The 22,247-nt window shown below is 42.2% G+C and overlaps 1 protein-coding gene across 2 annotated transcripts in view; it reads left to right on the top strand.

Annotated features, from left to right (window-relative positions):
* BEST3 (bestrophin 3) overlaps nt 1–21,961 on the top strand; it is a 32,523-nt gene extending 10,562 nt beyond the window's left edge. Inside the window, exons 4-10 of one of the 2 annotated variants that reach the window (XM_088025635.1) lie at nt 2,622–2,776; nt 3,946–4,023; nt 4,112–4,264; nt 7,689–7,769; nt 9,506–9,657; nt 21,022–21,711; nt 21,742–21,961. In XM_088025635.1, the coding sequence (XP_087881761.1) occupies nt 2,622–2,776; nt 3,946–4,023; nt 4,112–4,264; nt 7,689–7,769; nt 9,506–9,657; nt 21,022–21,711; nt 21,742–21,961 (1,529 nt within the window). Of the gene's footprint in view, nt 1–2,621; nt 2,777–3,945; nt 4,024–4,111; nt 4,265–7,688; nt 7,770–9,505; nt 9,658–21,021 lie in introns of both variants that reach the window. The other variant, XM_028110978.1, reaches the window with a different exon arrangement.
* The last annotated feature ends 286 nt before the right edge of the window (nt 21,962–22,247 follow it).

Raw genomic sequence — 22,247 nt, 5'->3', positions numbered from 1 at the left:
TACGTTCTGCTAAGAAGCCAAGAACTTGCCAGCACAATTTGATCCATACTCTTGAATAAAAAATAAGCAGAGGTAAAGTTATTCTTTGGTCAAATGACAGAGATTGCAGCTAGTATATAAATGGGGTAATTTTTGAAAATTGCAGTAAAATCCCAAGAATATAACTGCTAGCCAATGGATATGAAATATCTGAGAATAGGCTTCCAGGTAAAGTATGAACCACTGCTGCAAATCTTTAAGTATAGATCCAAGACAAGTCAGGTGTATTAACTTCTTGTAACAAGGTTCAATCATGCTCTGCAAGTCTTTAAAAAGAAAAAGAAAAAAAAAAGCAGAGTATCTGGATCAGGCAACAACTTTGAGACGCACTGAGAAACGAGAAGAGAATGATCAGGCTCATTATTTTTGACATCCAGAGGAAGCCCAATTCCTCAGACACGGGCAGAACCCTTCTAAACTAATATAAATAACCTGAGCATTATCTAAAACGAGTCTCCGGTTGGTAAATATTGGCTTTGTAGTTGATACTAGGTTTACTTCAAATACTGAATAAATAGAATCTTCATTCAGCAAGGTAGTGATTTTAAGATTTTATTTATTTATTTGACAGAGAGAGACACAGCAAGAGAGGGAATACGAGCAGGGGGGGATGAGAGAGGGAGAGGCAGGCTTCCCACTGAGCAGGGAGCCTGGACACGAACATGAGGCTCCATCCCAGGACCCTAGGATCATGACTTGAGCCGAAGGCAGACACTTAACTGACTGAACCACCCAGGCACCTGCATCATTATTTTTTAATAGCAAAAAAATTAAAACTTAAATGTCTATTCAAAAGAGGACTAAATAGAACATTGTATATGATTAACCATTAAAAACAATGATGTTGCTCTGTATATATTAAAAAAAAGATCTCCAAGATATAATAAAAAAATAGAAACAAATGACAGATATGTATGTAGTGTAAAGCCATTTGTGTTCTTAAAAATTAAGGCTGTACGATATTTCTCTGGAAAGATACACAATACACTGGTCATAGTGATTCCTTCAGAGAGGGAAACTTTGTGGCTGGGAAAATGAGACTAACTCTTCTTATTAATATTCTTTTGGCCCTTTTGGGTTTCTGTACCATTTGAATAACTCAAAAAATTTTTAAAAAGTAGAAAGTCAAGTGTAAACTGTAAGCTTTTAAAGTACATATTTGAGGGGCGCCTGGGTGGCTCAATTGGTTGAATGTCCAGCTCCTGATTTCGGCTCAGGTCATGATCTCAGGGTCATGGGATCCAGCCCCACATGGGGCTCTGTGCTCAGTGGGGAGTCTGCTTGAGATTCTCTCTCCCTCTCCCTCTGCCCCTGCCCCCCCCAAATAAATAGAAAATAAAGCACATATTTGTATGAACAAACCCTGGTACATAATAGACATTCAGCAAATGTTTGTTAAATAAACCTGCTCCCATATTTCTCCTCTCCTCTTACTCAAATCTCTTCTTTCCTTGGTGTGCAGGTTGGCGGGGTGGGGCGGATAGCTAAAATTTCATAATGTATTATGCCTTGGCACTTCCTGAGTGCTAAGTATGTGCTAAGCATTATGTTAACCTCTTGACATGCAGTCATCATCTCAGGTAATTTTGCAACGTCCCTGGGAAGTAGATATTATCATTTCTCTTTTACACCTGGGAAAACTGAGGCTAGAGATGTCACTGCAAGCTCAGGCAAACTGTGTTATATACACGCACACACACAAATAAAGACTGTAAAAAATATACTTTTAAGATATGCTGTGGGCACTATGAAGATCATACACTCATTGCCCTTCCAAAGGGTCTTGGCAGGAGAAACTTTTATGTATGACATTCCTATAATAAAAGGCAACAGAGAGCACAGTCTGGGAGGTTTGAAGGGGAGAAATCCCAGGGGAAGGAGAAGACAGGCATCAAGGAAGGCTTCACAGAAGGGGACCTGTTTGATCAGGACTGTGAAGGGAGCGAGAGATCAGGAGGAAAAGTATGTGATTCATGGTTTCCACGCTATACTAAGTGCTTTGTTATGTTAACACCTTTTATTCTTTTAATCCTAACATATTTTTTTTAAGATTTTATTTATTTGTCAGAGAGAGAGAGAGCACAAGCAGGGGGAGCAGCAGAGAGAGGGAGAAGCAGGCTTCTCTGATGTGGGACTCAATCCCAGGACCCTGAGATCATGACCTGAGCCAAGGGCAGACGCTTAACCGACTGAGCCACCCAGGCATCCCATTAATCCTAACATTTCTAAGTATTCGTGTTCCCAAATTTAGATGAATAAACCAAAACCTAAAGAGGAAACCTTCCCCAGATGTTCTAGTCCACATTTAATGTCACCTTACTTCCTACTGGCCATCTCTATGACGGATTACCAACATGCCTTGCCTTATATATTATTGTTAGATAACTTGTGTGTGCACTCACACATACACATTCCTTATCTCTAATACAAGTATAAACTACTTGAGGCAAGAACCTTCATTTTATGCATTTTTAATATCTCCCCATTGTATGCTCACATAGTAACCATGAAAATATTTATGGTAAATGTATTAGTGCTAAACTAATTCTGCATAATTGCACTATTTTTGTTTTGTACTAAAGGTTTTATGACAACAGATGAAAGAAAATTATTTGACCATCTCAAATCTCCTCATCTGAAATACTGGGTTCCATTTATCTGGTTTGGAAATCTTGCAGCTAAAGCCCGAAAGGAAGGTAGAATCAGAGACAGTGTTGATCTGCAATCATTGATGACTGTAAGTACATCACAAACCATCAGTATAAGATGCTAATCAAAGACCAACAGGCATCTGGATGTAACAGGTTATTCTGGTTCCAAAGGAACCAGAAAGACTGGGCTAGTATCAGAACCCTCAACATGCAGGACAGGAATAATACATAGGTTTTAAGTCATATTGATTGGTGGTGGTTGTTTAGAAACTCTGTCTAAACAGAATTAGGCTTTGTAATAGGCTCTGTAAGAAAGTGTCCCTTAATCGATTAGCAATAGCTGCCAAGAGTTCTGAATGATCTGGTGCCCACGTGGCATATTTACCACCCCTGGCTCCAGGATCCTAGAATAAAATCTAGAGTACAAATAAACCTGCCCAGTCAGTTCCCGCAAACTGGAATTTCCTGAGGCTAAGCCAACTTTTCAGATACTCCAGGAAACAAAATGATGTTTTCATTAAATGAAATAACCCTGAGTTCATCTGAGAAACAAATTTACAGAAGGGCTAGATAGACATGTACCATGACAGTCTCCTGCCTGAATTAGGCAAAAATGGGTGAATGATATAAAAATAACTCCTAAATTAACAGAAACTCTTCTTCCCAGTCTTACATAATAACTTATACATGACAAAGGGGGGGGGGAAATCAATAGATTCGAGTCCTTCCTGCTCCAAAGAGAGATATTTTCTATTAAGTGTTGTAAAGTCCTCATTTGAGGGGGTGGGGGCGTGCAGGATGCACCTTTTTTTCTAAAATCTATAGTAAGCATGTTTTCAAAAGAGGTAGGGAAACAACAACAAAAAAGTCTGCTCTCCACAGAAATTTACCAAAATGGATAGAAATGACTTATTTAAAATATTAACCCCTGCCTTCCCATCACCACTTTGGGCCAATATACATGTTGGAAATTATGGATTCAACAGAATAGGGGATAGTTATATAAAGTCCTGATTTAATATTTTTTAAAATGTCCAACTGTAGTCGTCCTTTTTGCATTGTGGAATGATGTTGATTGTCATTTTCAGAATTTTCCTTTTGGAGTTGCCTTCTGAACCAATTACCAGCCTTACAAAGTCAGCCTCATCATTTACAGACATTCATAAAAGCCACGGCCATATTATGAATCCCAGGAAATATTTATTGCCACACCCATCATTTTAGTAAACTGTGTTTTTATCTGTTTTTGGCTTAGGAGATGAACAAATATCGCTCTTGGTGCAGCCTCTTATTTGGCTATGACTGGGTTGGGATTCCGCTGGTCTACACCCAGGTATCAAACACTTTGCATGTGGTTTTTCCTCGCTACTTGCTGCGGGTGCTGGGCGCTGGGCTCTCACTCAGGCTTCTCCCCATCGCAGGTTGTCACGCTGGCTGTCTACACCTTCTTCTTCGCCTGCCTGATTGGACGCCAGTTTTTGGATCCCACCAAAGGTTACGCGGGGCATGACTTAGACCTTTACATTCCAATCTTCACTCTCCTGCAGTTCTTCTTCTACGCAGGATGGCTCAAGGTAGCCCATGGTCTCCGTGCCTGAGATCCGCTCTGTAATCCCTGTCCTGTTCTACACTCTGCACCCTGGTCCTTTACTGAGTCACTCGTTCAGGAGCCCTTAAAAGGTAGATTTAACATTTAATTGCCCAGAGATGTCATTATTTTTAAAGTAGGGATTCAAGAGGTGGTGAGTACCGCATTACAGCAATCTGAAGCGAAGAGATTACAAGAACACTCTTTTATGGCTTCTGATTTTTGTAAGTCTTTGTGTGCTCCCATTAAGATTATATAGTAATGTAGGGGCGCCTGGGTGGCTCAGTCGTTAGGCATCTGCCTTCGGCTCAGGTCATGATCCTAGGGTCCTGGGATCGAGCCCCGCATCGAGCCCCGCATCGGGCTTCCTGCTCAGCAGGAAGCCTGCTTCTCTATCTCCCACTCCCCCTGCTTGTGTTCCCTCTCTCTGTCAAATAAATAAATAAAGTCTTAAAAATAAAAGATTATAGTAATGTAATTAAAGTAATAACTGTAACTGCCTTGACATTTTATGCCACAATAGGCAGCTAGGCAGAGTACAAGAGAGTAAATAAGAAGCCTTAAGCATTAGTATTGTATTATTATCTTGGTTCGGCTCAACTCCATAGTTAACTGCGACTCTCTGAAATCCCACTAGCTGCCCCACATTAAATGCATCCCATTTTCAAAACCAGAACTGAGCCTCAGAAAATGATTCATCAGAATCAAAACCAGAAACACCGGAATTTATGACGACATTCGGTTTGCCAGGAAATTAAAAACATCAGAGCCATGAGAAGGACTTGTCCCACCATCAGTACAGAATTGCACTTGTCCCCACCCCCAGCACCCCCCTCCCCTCCCCTCCCCTCCCCCCACTCCACCCTGGACGCATGCGTATACATCATGGCCTGAGTCTTCCAGCTCTTCTGTGAACTTCCGAAAGAGAAGTACACATACACACAAAGATAACGGCTCCATTCATTGAAATCTAATGATAGTTTGAAGATGACTTGAATAAAATCCACTTGTCCAACGTTTGACCTTCCAGCCAGCCACATGTTGCATGTGGGCACTGAGGCGGCCTTCCAGGCTGTGGCAAAATTTTCCCCGCCAGTGCCTTTACTTTTTGGTTTGAATCGTAACCAGGGAAAATAAACATGTCGGCACTTCAAAAACTAAAGGCGTGTCCTTTTTAACTGGCGCAAACATTTTCAGCCAGGTGACAGTGATTCTTATTTTTACCCATTTAAAACAGAGAAAGAGCAAGAGAAACTAATAGCTCTCGTCTCCCATTAGAGAAAAAAAGAAGACTCTAGTCTTAGAAAATCACCACGCTGGCCCAAATGCTCGATCATTCTGGTCTTTTATTGTCCTGTCCCCTGAGTTGTGCTGAGCTTTTTATTCTTTGCTTTCTGTCCATATGAGGTGTTTGCCCAGTGTGTTCAGAACCGTTAGCAGTTCCTGCCTTCTGAAATGCTCTCTAAAATATTAACATTCTGTTCCTTTATAAAATACTTTTAAAGGCAAAACATGAAAATACAATCTTAGCTCCTCTAAGAGACAGACAACCCTAAAAGAAGTATGTTCCCACCCAATGGATTATATCTCACTTTCTAAGTAGCTGCTTTATCTTTCCTATCCTAATATTTATAAATCTTTTCAAAGTGTAAAAAAACAACAACCCATCTTAACCTTATACACAGTATATTACTCAGTTATTTGCTGTAAAGGGAGCTTCTAAGAAAGTAAAGGATATTTTTTGAGATAGTCAATCCAGAAACATAAGTATCATTTGGGTAGATAAATGTAGACTCTAATACTATATACAGGACTGATCCCATAAAAGTGAAATTCTGGATGTAACAAAAATATTTTTAGGGTCTACCCAGTGGCCCATTAAGGAAAACCCCAGGCCAGAAAGGGTGGATAACCCCTGGAAGTTGCAGTAAAGGACTTTGACGTGGATATTGCTGTGAAGCTGACTGATTCAGGGCACAGGCACTGCCCAGTTTTGTCACTTACAAGAAGGGAGATGTGCCTCTCCAAGTCGATGGTTCTCAACTCCAGCCACACACTAAAATCTCCGGGAGCTTCATCCAGTACTGATACCTCAGCTCAACCTCACCTCCATTAAATCAGAATCTCTGAGGGAGGGACCCAGGCATCAAGACCTTTTAAAGTTCCCCAGGTGATTTGGATCATCCAAGATTGAGAACAGCTGCTCTAAGTGGTTAGTGGTTAAACTTAAATCCTAAAAACTAAGTAGGTAGATTTTCTGCCAAATAGTCTGAGAATATAGAAACTCAACTAATCAATGGTGCCTTTATTTTATACACTTGTTTTTCTCATCTAGACCCAATGTAAAATCACACACACACACACACACACACACACACACACACACACACACACACACACGGACATATCTAGATAATAAAAATCAAAGGGATTGTTTTAAGATTTATTTATTTATTTGAGGGAGAGAGGGATAGTGCGAGGGGGGAAGGGGAAGAAGGAGAGGGTGCAAGAATCCCAAGCAGATTTTGCACTGAGCGCAGAGCCCCATGTGGGGCTCGATCTCACAACCCCAAGATCATGACCTGAGATGAAACCAAGAGTCGATGCTTAACCAACTGAGCCGCCCAGGCACCCCTCAAAGGGATAATTTAAAAAGGAGCATTACATATTTGGCATATAAATCTCTCATCAAGTCTCTTCAATTCCAGAACACAGTAGATCATTTCATATTGATTAACTATTAGAAAATATGTGAAAAAAATGCGATAAGGACCTACCTAAACTTTTCCAGTGGGAAAACTGACTTACCAGGTACCAGAAAATCCTTTAGAGTAAAACAAAATGAGACAAATTCCAGCTTTATGACTTGCTAGCTCTCTGACTCGTTCATTTAGCTGTTATGTCCAATAAATGTGAAAAGTCCTTGTATTATTCTCTTTAATTGTGCTTTAAGTCTTTCTTTGCTGTTTTATCTTCCCCGTGGTTACATTTTGTCTCATCACCTGGGGCCTTGTAAATTCCTTAAGGTCACAGGCTATGTAGCCCTGCAGGTGCCCAACATAGTGCCTTGCACCTCGTCAGTGCTCCTTCAACTCTCACTGGCTCGATTTGTACCTGAACATCAATCATTTGGCTCCTAAACGGTACACAGCTTCTCCTGGGGAGGGCCTGCACTGTCCCCAGCTGAACAGACAGATCACTGGAGACCAAACCCATGCAGGTGCTTCATTCGTGGTTTGAGAGTCAAGTCTCACTTGTGGATAAATATCGGTATCCGTGAAACGACCCACCCCCCCACCCCGGGCTTCATATTATGAAAGTAGCAAAGGGCATCATCTTCATCACCTTCAGCCTGCATTCTTAGTCTTCACAAGCATCATGATGGACTTATTCTATGTTCTCAACTGCAGGTAGCTGAGCAGCTTATCAACCCATTTGGAGAAGATGATGATGATTTTGAAACCAACTGGTGCATTGACAGAAATTTGCAGGTTAGAGGAGCTTCTCTTTCCTGTGCAAACATTAATAATGAATCACTTGTGATGTTTCAAATCTGAACAGACTCTGAATACAGGCCCCTGAACTTCAGAGCTTTAGTCACAGATGAAAGAGGTTTGGCTTTTCAGTATGTTGTCTCACATCCTTCTGGAACCTCACAGGCCCTGGGTCTCCGTTGTAGTGAAGTTTAGTCCCTTTTAAGCAGAATTTCAAGCCAATTTTCTTTGTAAGTTTCTTTATTAGCTTTACACAGCCTCTTCCATCTTACTATAGAGCAGTATTTTCATCCATTCTTTCATCTGTTTTCTGTTGCCACCCAAGTGAGGTTAGCAGGGACATAAAATGGCAGCCAGACATGATCTGGTGTGAGGTGAGTTCCTGAATTCATGTGATGTAGGAGCCTGCGGTCAGATGACTATGCAGCTGGACACTGGGCATGTGGGCTACACCAACTTGTGTCTCAAATCTGCCTGAACTAAACCAAGTGGACCCCAGGACCCTGACCCCAAAGCACTATTCCAGAGAGGTTTTTCATGAAGAACCAGCATGAGAGAATTTTCCTTTCTGACAGGACTCTCTTCAGACCATTCTCTTGCTCACAGGCTGAGAAAAGAATTTCAACTTGTCTACTTGCTTTAGGCTCTTACTCGGCTCCTAAAGAGGTTCAAATGTTTCACCATAGATCACTGTTGGTTCACCAACTGGCCCAAACGTGGAGGGTCAGCAGAGAGGGAAGAAAGGCCACTCCAGATTGGTAGGTGGCAAGTTGACTAAGCAAGGGGACTGAGAGACCAGGCTTGGCTTGGGTGGCTGCAAGACAGGTAGATCTCCATGCCCACCTGCTGGAATCTTCCAAGTTTATACAGAGGCCTTAACTGGGTTCAGCCACACTTCCAGTCCAGATGGTCTCAACAACACGTTGCTGTCCCAAGGCTGTGTCCTTGAAGCAGCTCCATTGTGGGAACAGTGAGCAGAATGTACATTCCAATGACAGGGTAGGGGTGGGGGGTGAGGGACCTATGATTGCCTGGGTTCAGCTCTCGGGTCAACAGAAGTTACTTCCTCTCCGTGACCTTCTCCAACAATCACACTGTCAGTCTGTCAGGGAGGAAGCATAATGGTTAGGCCACTTGCTCTTTGTAAAAATTGGATTTGCAGAAGATTAATAATTTATTCATGCATCAGTGTGTCAAAGTCAGGAAGAGACCGCTATATATAGCCCTAGGCAGTGTAGACTTGCTGATATAGTTTTCCAAACAAACAAACAAAAAATCAGCCCACATAAGAAATGATATCAAGTATAAGTATGTTTATGGAATCAACAGAATGGGATATTGAGAATCTTCAACTTCCTGTAATATCTGGAACTATGAGTTTGCTGTCAGGATAGCCATTAGACAACATGGTAACTTTGAACAAAGAAGAAAAACGTGTCTCTCCCGCCTCCAGGTAAAACATAGCTAGCTCCATTCTGGGAATGTGGCTTGATAAACCAAGTCTGGGCAATTTTATAGCCCTACTTAACCCCCATTGCCAAGTGCTCTTGGCAGTAAACAACATGTATAACTGTGAGGCAGCCCTGGTTACAACAAATATGAACAATAGACATTTGTATATTTACTCTTTCAGACTGTTCTATCCTCCTGCAAATCCCATCCACCCATTGGAACTTTCTTTCTTAATACAACTCACAACCGAATTAACTCTAACAATAAAACGATGATTTTAGGTCTCTCTTTTAGCTGTGGATGAAATGCACATGAGCTTACCTAAGATGAAGAAGGACATTTACTGGAACGATTCTGCTGCTCGACCACCTTATACACTGGCAGCTGCTGACTACTGCATACCCTCATTTCTTGGGTCAACAGTCGAAATGGGGTAAGTGCATTTTTAAAAATCATCAATATTTAGAAAATAATGAGGGCACTGTTCTGATTTTTTATGTCCTGATCTTGAATTTACTTTCATGACAACTCTCAATTATTAATATCTTAGGAGGCTAGACTTTTCAAATTTTCAGATATAATTAATATGCCCACGGAAATTTGAGAATAAAGAAACTATTGTTTCTGGTTTAAATGTGGTGTGTGTGTGTGTGTATTTGGGGGTAATTTGCACTTTACCTTGTTTTTATACCACAGAAAACTTTTCCAGTAGTTATGAAACTATCCTCTTTTTTTCCTTCCAATTTGAAAAGTAGTTTAATTATTCAATTATATAGTCATTTAATTATGACTATCATAATTAAATGTATTTGTAACAAGTATTAATTGAGTGTATACCGTGTGCAGGCACTGTGTTAGACTATGTGGAGACAAGCAAATCTTAAGGAATGAGGTAAGTTTTATCAAAAGTTTTCTCTAGGATTTTAATTCAACTATGTTTAGTAGACCAGTCAGTCTCTGTTCTGCAGTTTTAACATAACAATCTGTCCCTGTATACTTAGCTTTAAATAAATGGGCTGAGGCCTGAAGTAAATCATGCACAGTTTTTGAATAATTTTATTAAATCTGATAATGTATTTGATTTTGGAGAAATGTGTGAATGTGGGGGAAGTTTAAGTATATTTGTTGAAGGCAGATGCCACAGTTTCTAAGTAATTTAAAGAGAAGACTGTGGACAAATTTAGAAAAATAAGAAGAACCCCTCTAAAAAATTGTAGAAAAGGCAAAAAACTTTTGCAGGATTTTTCTTATAACTTTTGGCTAAACTGTTTGCTGTTCTTTGAGGCCAGCCCTGAGCAGATTTGTGAGGCGAGTTCATGTCCTGTCGTTGCCCCCTGGGACCTTCTTTCCTCTCCCCCACAGTGTTCAGCCCTCCTCTTTCCCTACCATCAGGATATCTAGCTTCCACCATATTCCTATAAGGCTTTACCCTTGGCAGAATGTCTCTTAATCCTAACAAATAATGGTTTATGGCACTCCTGCTCCAAAGAGGCCTCTGAGGCTAAAAGCCTCTCAAGATCCAAAGGAAAAGATGACAAAGTAGAATTTCAGGAGTTGTGGCAAATAATGAGATGATTTAGGAGCCAGGAGAGTTGCCTTGTTGTCCTCAAAGCACACCTTAGAGAAGTTTGCACGTTCTAGACTAGGCTTGCCTCTGCTTCTAGAAGGCCTGCTAAGCCCGGTACTCCCCTGGCCAGGGCTTCCTCCAGCCTGGGGTGCTCATCCCTCCCCCTAGCCGGTTGCTTGGGCTCCACGAAGAGTCATTCACTGTTGTTTGCACTTCTCAGCCTTTTGTCATTAATTCTTCAGGAGCAGTTTCATGGATTTTGAAATCCTTCTCAATTTTGAAAAGTAACTGATATTTTTCTGTGAGTTTGTTTTTGGACATCTCAGTAGGCTTTAACCTTTCCCTCCATTTCCGTCACTGTTTAATGCAAAGTGTTTGAAGATCTAATTTGTAAGAGAAAAGAAAGCAGCACATTTGATAGGGTCCGGGAATCATGGCAGTGATGCTATTTAGACCGTCAGCGCCCTTGGACTCTATTGCTGTTGTCCATGTAGTTGTTTGTACAGGATGGTTAAAATGGTATATTTTTGGTCTCAAGATTTTTATCTTGATCTGCACATTCATCCCAATCATCATAATTTTACATTCTCATGCAAGTGTCCATGTTCCTTACAAAGTATTAGGATACATATTTCTCCTATTTCTAAATATAGAAACTCAGAATTAGGGATTTACAAGACCTCAAAGAAAATATCTACCCCCAAATAATTATTGAGAAGATTAAATGAGATTGTAAACCTAAAACACTCCAGATATAACCATAGAGCGTTGTCAGTATTGACTTGTGTAAATCTCTCATTTGTGGACGTCAAAGTGAGGCATAGAAAAATTAAACAAGTCTAAGCCATTATTTGTATTAAGCTAGTTCTGGGAAATTTAGGACAGAAAATAAAATGCTTCAGAGAAAACTAGGAGATGTGACATTTAAGAATGCAGCAAAGTTTTTAGCTGTCAGAGAGAATTCCTGTAATTAAGACGGGCTGTTTGTTAGCAGGATGGGAACAGGCACAGGCAAAGGCCAGAGTCTATTAGGGGAGGCATTTAACTGGACTCCTCTAGAACCAATTGATCAAAGAAACAATTAGGCAAAAGCTCACTTGGTCTTGATTTTCTGCATGAATGAGGAACATTCAAGGGGAGCCTCACAACCCAGGAAAAGTCGCTCCAAGAATGCAGGCTTTTGGAGAATTCACAGAAATGCCCTCTTTGATCCATCACTGTCAATTCCTTTCAGGACTGTGCTATTAGACAAGCTGTTTCTGGTTGCTTGTGATGGAAAACCAACTCCACTAACATAAGGAAAAAGAGGTTTCTTGGGTCACATCTAGAGACTAGTCTCACTTTGAGTGTGGCTGGATCCAGATGCTCAAAGAATGTCACCAGGACTCACTCTTGCCCTCTCTGTTCCCGCTTTTCTCTCCACTGGCTCAGGTTTCAGGAAGGCTCTCCCCTCCTGATGGCAAAATGGCAAGATGGCAGCCAGAAGCTTTAGGCCTACAACCTATCTTCTCAGCAAACCCTATGGAAAGAGTACATCTCTTCTCCAACTCTTAAAATTAAAGTACTGAATTAATTGGCTGGGCTTGGCTAACATGCCCATTGTTGAACCAATCACTATCAACAGGGAGACATGATGTTTTGATTAGCCAAGGCTGGTTCACATGTCCATCTTTGGACTAAGGGGTGTGGCCAGCCCCAACCAACCATATGGAGTAGATGATGTCTTAAGAAAACTAGGGTGGTGGGGGCGCCTGGGTGGCTCAGTCGTTAAGTGGCTGCCTTCGGCTCAGGTCATGATCCTGGGGTCCTGGGATCGAGCCCCACATTGGGCTCCCTGCTCATCGGGGAGCCTGCTTCTCCCTCTCCCACCCCCGCTGCTTGTGTTCCGTCTCTCTCTGTCAAATAAATAAATAAAATCTTTAAAAAGAGAAAAAGAAAATTAGGGTGGTATTACCAGGAAAGGGTGAATGGTTTGCTAGGCTGACAAAAGCAATAGATGTCCTCTGAAATCACAAAAGATAATTCTCTATGCATTGTATTGTTCACTCACCAAATACAAGGTCAATATCAAGAGAGCCATCTGACTGAGGCTCAGGGAAAAGGGAAGGCAAGAGTAAGGATTATTGTAGCACAGGTGATTTTATTGATGATGACTGAGCCAAGGAGCCCTTTGCATTAGAATAAAGACCAGGTGTCAAAATAGTATGGATGCAAACATTTCAGACAAGTGTTTGCTGCTTGATGTGCATATAAAATCCTTTCCTGGATGAGTTAGTTTTTTATTTTCTTATTCTATTGAGGATGTATGTTCCCAGCATATTTAATTCAGAAATCAAAGTTCCCTTATGTTTTCATGTCAATGTTTCAAGCTTATGATCACAATTCCCATGACCCAGAAATTCTAAAAATTAAGGCGATGCCCTTCAATAACTGAGCAAAAGTACTGTCCAGGGGCAACCTGAGAAATTACTCTGCTTCATATTTTCCTTCACATTCAATACACGGCTCATTTCCACATAAAAAGGAAATTCCTTAGAGACAATTCCTCTCTTCTCTATATTCAGGAACATGTTCAAAATATTGCCATATTTTCTACACATTTATCAAATGTATATTAGTGAAATAAAGTTTTTCCCCATTTTTTATCTCAAGTACAAATTTACAATATCATGTTTTTCCTTGTATCTTCACATACACAACAAACTCATCCATTTATTCTAGGCAAAATATGCTTTCAGGGCCTGGTATATGGTAGGTTATATACCAAATGCTAGGCAGAGGCAAAAAAAAAAAAAACAAACAAATACCTCTTAAGCTCACAGACATAATGAGGAGACAGGTTATAATACAATGTGGTAAACACAGCAATAGAGAAATGCTCACCCAGCCCGGTGAATCAGACAAAGCTCCTTGGAGCTGAGAAGTCTAATGTGCATCTTTAAGAATAAATTAGGAGCTAGCACAGATAGGAATAAGGATTCAGCAGAGGGTAAATGCATTGTGGTGATCTGCTGTTTTAATTAAGGCATCCTGGCATTGTCTTTACCGTGGAGACACTATTAACCAAGACGAAGAGAACACAGGCAAGCAGCCATAAGAAGAGTTGTCCATTAAGACACACATAAAGAAAACACGGCCCAAGCCCTGAAATGCAAATGGGTCTTCTTTGGGCACTACTAAACACTTATGTCTAATAAGCCAAACTTTATCAAAACAAACCTAGAATGCTTAAACTCATGCCAGCATTGCTGAAAATAAACTTCTTTTTAAAACAAACAAAAAGTAAGATCCAGGCCTAGCCTACCACAGCTAGCTGGAGGTAGAATGCTTTTCACATTATACCATCATGAGTCACTCTAAAATCCTTATTCTTTTCTAAATACTCGGGATTATCCATTAGCGCAAATTTAAAAGTCTCTGAGGAATGGAACACATGGAAATGAAAGACCTGAAGTCTCATAACTCCCTTTAATCCTATCTTGAAAATCAAAACCACCAAGAGTAAAGAAGCAATAATCCCTTAAAGGCATTGGAAAAACCCCAATGAAATATCTATCCATAACAGCTGAAGGATTCCAAACCCTGGAGAAGAGGGGCTGTTGCTGCTTACGAAATGGATCACACTAGTGTATACACATGGGACTGTGCTCGCGCTCACTGTCCTGCTGATGTAGACGCATGCGCTCAGCTTGGGAACCTTGAACCTCTGACTGCAGCACCATTTAAAGAACACTGCTTTATTGGGCTTTCTGCCAGGATTCAAATATGTCACCGCTTCCTCACATTTAGAGCGATCTTAAGGAATGGGTCTATGAAGTCAGTTCAGGACGCACTTAGAAAAGAGGAGAAATATAAATATTTTTGTAGGAGTTCCTTCTGGTTCAGAGCTGAGGGATTTATTTAAGATTTATTTGGTACTGTAAAACTGCAACCACTTTACCCGGAAACAATGACTTTTACTTATCTATCTTTATTCCAAAGTTTCTAAGAATGTGTAGAGATAATACAATTACTTTTTTGCAATTATACATATATATTTAATGTGCACAAAGCACTAGGATTGCATGGTATAGTCAGAAGTATTCTTAGTGATACTAGCCCAAATATACCAAAACATGTATTTAACAAGCAAATACTTTATTAAATCGTGGTTAAATACACTTCTAGATGGATGTTTTAGTCAGTAATCCTTTCTTAGGTAACTATATTCAAATATTTTAGCTTTACAAAAAAATACACAGTCTGATATATACTATTGCATGCTTGGTTATAAACTACCAAAAATATCTCAATTTCCAAATCACTAACTTCAACAAAAATGTATTCTTGGAACATTGATTTTCACTTAATGTACCAGAAAGGAAGGAGAGATGGAACCTCCCAAGGAGATGGCATTAAGTTTGTAATTTTAGAACTTTCCCAGGGCTTCTTTCATATGCCGACATGGGTTCACTACTGGCACTCAATTTTCACCTTCTAAAAGATATAAGAGGTATAGATGACTTAATTTCCTTTTCTAGCAAAACTCTCGTAGAATACGACAGTGTGGAAACGTGGGGGATTGTAAGTGAACCCCCACTTTGGACCACAATTTATTTTTGTGTCAGCCAGCGGAGGCTAAGTGAGCATAACCAGAGTGGTAACATGAGGCTAGATATGCCTGTTCTTTTACCAGATTTGCCATAATCCTCAGTCCAAACTAGCAGAGAGGCAAGAGAGAGGTAGCAGGAGGGTGGCCAGCTCCGTGTGCACCTCTCTGGGCTAAGCAAACCTCCCATGATGCTCCACTTCTGGAGACTGTCCCCCAGCAAGGGAGTGCTGGGCGGATACAGCCTTCTGTCTGCTGGATTTTCCTCACAACGCTTGGCTCCGCACCTCCCAGCACAGAATAAGAGTTACCTTTCCCATCTCATAAATCCTGGGCTACCGCTTTGACAAGCTTCTGGAGTGCAGATGGTTATAAATAACAGGCTTCGCCTCTGATGGCTTTGCCATGAATAAATGCTCCTCCACACGTGCTCCTGCTGCCCTGAGAGATTTTCAGGCAAATTATCGGCTCCCTCCAAGGCAGCTGCCTGACTTTGAGTAACACCAGCAATTTGAAAACAATAAATCTGATGTGAGAAGTAGAACTCATCATATTAAACATCAGTTTCCTAAATTCCTCATTAAAATTCTGTTAAAATGACCTAAATTAATTGAATTTAGGTTGGCAAAATACTGCTTTAAATGTGGCACAACAAGAACAAAAATGGCGACCACGTGAGGTGATGATGTTGGCTAACCTTATTGTGGCAAACATTCCACAATACACACGTGTATCAAGTCATCACATCGTACACATTAAACTTCAGAATGTTTTATGTCAGTTGTATATCAATAAATCTAGGGGGAAGATTTAAAAAAAAAAAAAAAACATGGCCCAGACTAAAAAAGGCAAGCATCATCCACTTGTACCCTTCAACCTTTGGAAGCTCTATTTTTACCTATCATACACATGAGAAAGGGGTTGCTTTGTAAAAAGCTTGCTCAAAAAAAAAAAAGCATTAAATCTCTCAAGTCATCAGGGTTGTTTTGGTCTTTCCATATCAGACACACCCCAAGGATTCTGAAAGTCACCACCATCTCCAGCAGTCCGGTCCCCTGCCTCTTATTATGGCAACAGGAGGTGACAAGTGTTCTTCAGCGCCCTGACCAGCTCAAGCAGCTTCTCGAAAGCCCTTAATTAAGTCACTACAGCTCATGCCTTCAGATATCTGTCACTGGCAAAGGGGACTGTGGGGCTGATGGTGTTCTAAGTGCTCAATAGACATTTCGAAAATGTAAGTTGTTCGTCTTTTTTAACAGCTGAGATTGAAATAAGAACACATCCAATCCTGGCGCCAATGCAACCTGTAGAAATTATGCATGCTCTCCTTCCTAGGCTCGGCTTGCACCAATTAGCTTGTCTGTCCCCCACCTCTCTTTCTCAAAAAGAGCCCAATACTTGGCATAACCTTCCTTATTCTCATTTCTCCCGTATTAATGATTTACATTGTGCAGTCAGTGTTTCCTGCAGGATTCAGCCATGTCTGCTAGTGGCACGAACACCACCTGATCAGCCCCATCTTCCTTCTCCAGAAGAACCCAGTTTCTCCCGTCTCAATGCTTCCTCTCCATTCACTCAGTGCCCTCGTCTAACCATGAAATGACTTAGAGTCCTCCCTTCTAAGGCGTTCATTGTCAGTTGGCAGCTCCAAGGTGTAGTGACACTTTTAACATACACTCTTGGAGGAGAAAAGGGAGTCACCTTCGGGCAGACACTATCCTTTCCTCCAACCAGGTTCAAGAAGTCAACAATGACTTGGAAGTCACCTCTGACAGTCTGCCGGTCCCTGACAGAGACCTTTTCATATCATCTACCCTTCAAAGCTTTTCCACATCTATTACTCCTTTTGAACTCCCAAATAGCCTGTGAGGCAGGTGGAGGAAGTAGTTTATCGAGTATGATGCTGAGTCACAGAAAGGTTAAGTGGCTCTCCTAAGGTCACACAACTGGTTAGAGTCAGCCCAGGCAGCAGAAATCCTGGCTCTGCAAGCTCCCGGAAATCAATCCTTTTCCTCACCACAGAGACAATTCTCAAACTCTGTCTCTGGACACTAAGGGCTGCATGGCACTTTCCATGAATGTCCTCCTAGCTCTAATTACCTGCCTATTTAAGTCCAAGCGAATTCCAGAACGTAAGAACTTTTTCAGCTGACCTTCTCTAATGTAAAGCAATACAATGTTTCTGCTATCATTGTTTTGAGGCATTTTAAGTGGTGTTATATTGGGGCCTCGGGATTGTACTCACCCCATACTAAAGGTACACTTTAAAAGCCAAATAAGGTGGGCACCTGGGTGGCTCAGTTGGTTAAGCAACTGCCTTCGGCTCAAGTCATGATCCTGGAGTCCCGGGATTGAGTCCCACATTGGGCTCCTGGCTCAGCAGGGAGTCTGCTTCTCCCTCTGACCTTCTTCCCTCTCATGCTCTCTATCTTTCATTCTCTCTCTCTCTCAAATAAATAAATAAAATCCTTAAAAAAAAAAAAAACAAATAAGGAGGAGAAAAAAGTCTAAAAGGACCTAAAAGATACATCCAAACCTCCCAACTGGGAAATGAAAAACCTTAAATGTTTTCTATTCCATGTACTCTAAGCTTTAAACCATTTTGTTCTTAGACCATGGTTTCTGCTATCATATTGGGAACCATGACTATGGAAGAAAGGAGATGGGGATCATGTGCAGGCAGTGAGACGTTCGCTCATGGAAACATTTGGACGAAAGGTTGTTAGGTTCATCATGCTCGGGAGTCTCACTCCTGCTTTTTGATAGCATAAACACCCGGAGGGCCTCCTTCACCACGTCAGTCCCCCAGATCACAGGCAGCCAAGTGATCTTCCAAAGACCCACTAATAGGTCCTTCTGACTAATAGCATGGAAAGTTCCCACATCATGTTTCTCATCCAAAGCACTTCTAGATGACAACATTCATCAACTTTGCCTTCCAGGTAGCTTTTCCAGCTTGCACACTACTACCAAACAGCACACAGCTAGTTATGCCCTCCATTCTTGAGGAGTCCAAAGCTGCCCACTGCCTCTGCGTAAAGTCCAAATCCCTTGACCTAGTATGTGAGACTCCATAACACAATAAAGGCTGCCTTTTCAGCTGTCTGCCTGACACTCTTCTGTGCTTGATACAACCCAGGTATCTCCTATTCCTCACAAACACCCTAGAGTTTCCCCTGTCTTATTTGCTCAAGTCACTTCTTCCCCTTGGAATACTCTGTCCCTTCTCCGCCCATTCGATTCCTACTCAATGTCAAAAGCCAGCTCGAAAACTTGGCCCCAAATGTAGCTATTTATATACATGCTTTCTCCCTCCTTTTAAATGATGTGATACAGTACTTATGCAGCCAATTTATTCATAGCTGGTGCTCAATAGATTGAGTCGGGTAAGTGGATAAATCTCACGTGTCCACACCACAGTCTCCTGAGGCAGGAAGGTGCAGTGGGGTCTCATTGGCAGCCCTGCCTGGTGTCATTTGGTGAATCGGTATTGATTGAGCAAGAGCAAGAGCATTGCCCTTTTTGCAGTTTGTTCTTTGCAACTGGTCTGTTTTTCTCTAATTTGTGGCACAGGGCCTTAATCCTCTTGCCCCCATTGAATATACACATCCATCACATCAGTGCATAGTTAGAAAATTGTGTCCTTGGGATTTACAAAGTTTTGAAGTACTAATAGTACAACCGGGTTTCCTGGAAGATGTTATCGTTTTTACACGGTTGTGTGGTTTAGAAGAAGGCAAGGAAGACAAATCCCGTATAAAAAGTCAAGATCCCAAATGGAGGACGGAGGCTCGCCCTATGAAGGGAGATGGCCAGCTCTGCCTCAGATGCCCAGCATGGCGATCTTGGTGAACAACCCGTGCTGTTGCTCCCCCGGTGCCCTCCGTAACCGAGTGCACTCTTGAAGTGTGACTGCAGATCTGACCTCATGAAATCCAATGAGCTGGGCGCCCGGGGCCGCTGAGGCATGAGTCTGAATTTCCCAAGTCCGTGCAACAGAATCGGAGTCGTGCACAGCCCAGCTGTGGGGGGCGGGGGTGGCAGGCAGAGGCTATCTGGTAGCCAAGGGCCCTGCTGGGGTTTTAGAATAACAGCACGAGGTTGTAATCGGATGCCATTTGGGGACATTTAGCCAGTTAATCCTCTCAACCAGCCATCTTTTATTCATAAACATGGAGGAACAACGTTCTCTTTGCTGTTCACTTTGCCCTTTCAGGTTACACCAGTATTGTGCTGTTCCAACTTTCCCCTTTGGGTCACAGAAAGTGCACCTGGCATTGTGTAGGCATCTTGTCCCCACGGATGTCCACATGAATCCTGCACCGGGGTGGACAGAGCACAGTTGCTCCCAGAGTCGTTGTGAGCATTTGCAGTTTAAGGGCAAGGCTTAAGTAGCTCTTCTTCGAACCTCAGTAAGACGGTACATACACCATGTATTGTGAGGCCGGACTTGGTCTTACTACCCCATAGCCCTCACTGTCATCCCAATTATCCATTTTCTTTCAGCCTTGAAGGAGAAGATTCAAAAGGGTAGGATTATTTGTTTTAGGTCTCAAATGTTGAAAATTCAACATTACCAAATCAAACTTCAGCAGCAGGGAGCCCGGCCACACTGCGAGGCCACATTGCAAGGCCACACACAGAGTTCACATTTCTCCTTCCTTAACCCTAGGTGAGCAGACCAGCGATGGTAACAAATTACCTGTGGGCAAAGATCGTTTTACTCATTAATCTGCACTTCCCCCCCGCCCAGGCTCCCCCTTGTCACCTGATACCCATGTATATAAAAGGGATTAAGAACAAAGGTTTTGGAGTCAGATTTCTGAGTTCTGCCCCCACTGGCTACACAGCCTTCAGGAATCTCTCTGGGCCTCAGTTTCTTCATCTGTAGAATGAGAATCATAATAGTATCAGCTCACACAATGAATATGATAATTAAGTGAATTAATGCATGGAAGGTACTTAAATGTCAGCTGTGTTTTGCATGGTCTTGAATTTAGCTATGATCCATTATTTTGAGGGGTTTTATGGATCCTTAGTTCATGGCCTTAGTTCACCTGTAATAAGGGTGAAGGAACACCCATTGTATCTTTATTTTTTTTTTAATGTCCAAATCTCTAGATTAGTGATTTTCAAAGTGTGGTCTGGGAACCGCTGGGAATCCCCAAAAACCAAGACCCCCAAGACCCAAGTCCTTAAGATCAAAACAATTTTTGTAACAACACTAAAATGTTATTTACCTTTTTCAGTCTCATTCTTCCCTGAGTGTAGAGTGGAATTTTCCAGAGGCTCCATGCTATGTGATGATGTCATCACTTAACATTTAATGGAATGTGAGCTTGCACATTCTTGTATGTGTGGGTTTTCTTTTTTTATATTCCTCAGTTATTTCCAATACAATAAATAGCAATAGGTATAACCCACATAAACAAATCTCTTCGGAGTATTCAGTAATTTTTAAGAGTTTAAAAAGGTCCTGGGACCAAGAGTTCCGAGAATCTCTGCTGGACTCTCAAATTAAAATCTCCATTTCAAAATCTGGAATGTGAACATACCAGACTCTGTCCTTAACTTTGAGGCATTGCCCAGAGAGTCAGGGCCCCGAAGCTGAGCTGCCTGCCTTGTGTCATTGTGTGTTTCAGACTGTCCGGGTCCGACTTCCCTGGAGAGGAGTGGCTGTGGAGTTACGAGAAGCACGGCCACCGCCGTTCTGTGATTAGGAGAGTCAAGAGGTTCCTGAGTGCCCACGAACACCCCTCCAGTCCCCGGAGGAGAAGCTACGGCCGGCAGGCCAGTGACAGCTCCATGTTCTTTCCCCCAAGTGGTGAGGTCAGCCCAGCCAGGGATCTGCTGGATGTGCCCTCGAGAAGCCCCCACCGTGCCTTAGGCACCCAGAAGCAACCCTGCTCCCCAGAGGGGAGCAGTAAGCTCTACTCCAGCCTGGGGGAGCTGTCCACCATCAGGGAGACCAGCCGGACGAGCACTTTGCAGAGCCTGAGTCCACAGTCCAACATGAGGGTCTCCCCCGCCAAAATGCCGCAGGTCCCCGAGGTACTGATCACAGTGGCTGAGGGACCGGTGCCCGTGTCAGATGGCTCCACTGCCTCCATCCAGAGTGCAGATTTTACTGGGGTAGAGCCAAGCAGAACTGGACAGCAGGAGGTCCCTGTGGGGTTGATTCCATGCCCCACAGAGAAAGGGACACCTCCTAGGGACCCCAGTCCCCAGATTAGTTCAGCCAAAGATGAAAGAAACGTCCACACGTTTGCCTCTGGGGAAGACCCTAATGATGACAAGTTCCTGAAAAGGTGGAGCCTTCCGGGGTTCCTGGAGTCCAGCCACACCTCACCGGCAGGCCTTAGTTCAGATCCCGTGAGCCCTCAGCCCGTTCTTTTACTTGATGCAGAAACATCCTCAGAGACCAGTGGAATCAACATTGTGGCTGGCTCCCGAGCCTCTCCTGATATGCTGTATTTAATGGAAAACCTGGACACCAAGGAAACAGATATCATAGATTTTAACAATGAGCCAGCTGAGGAATCACCCAAGGGAAGACCAGAAAGCTCTAGGACCTGGTTCTAGCTGAGGTTCTTACTTTCGAACTGGTCAACTTTTTAAAAAAATTCATAAGCTACTTAAAACTGAGGGCATTTGATCCTAGCTTCTGAGAACTGTTATAAGGTGACTTTCACGGAAGTCACACAGACCACAGTGACATATCTTAACCAAATAGAGAATCTTAATAAAATATATATATGACTTACAATTCAGAGATTATGTTAGATTTGGAAAGGGCCTCGTAGACGATAGTCCCCCAGTTTTGCTTACCGGGAGACAAAGGATGCTCTCCTCCCCACTTTTTCTCTTT

Source organism: Eumetopias jubatus, unplaced genomic scaffold, assembly GCF_037043125.1.
Source record: "Eumetopias jubatus isolate StellerSeaLion01/CBP00866 unplaced genomic scaffold, mEumJub1_p1.0 scaffold_8, whole genome shotgun sequence".
Taxonomy (NCBI): Eukaryota; Metazoa; Chordata; class Mammalia; order Carnivora; family Otariidae; genus Eumetopias; species Eumetopias jubatus.
This window is presented reverse-complemented; position numbering and strand designations above follow the sequence as displayed.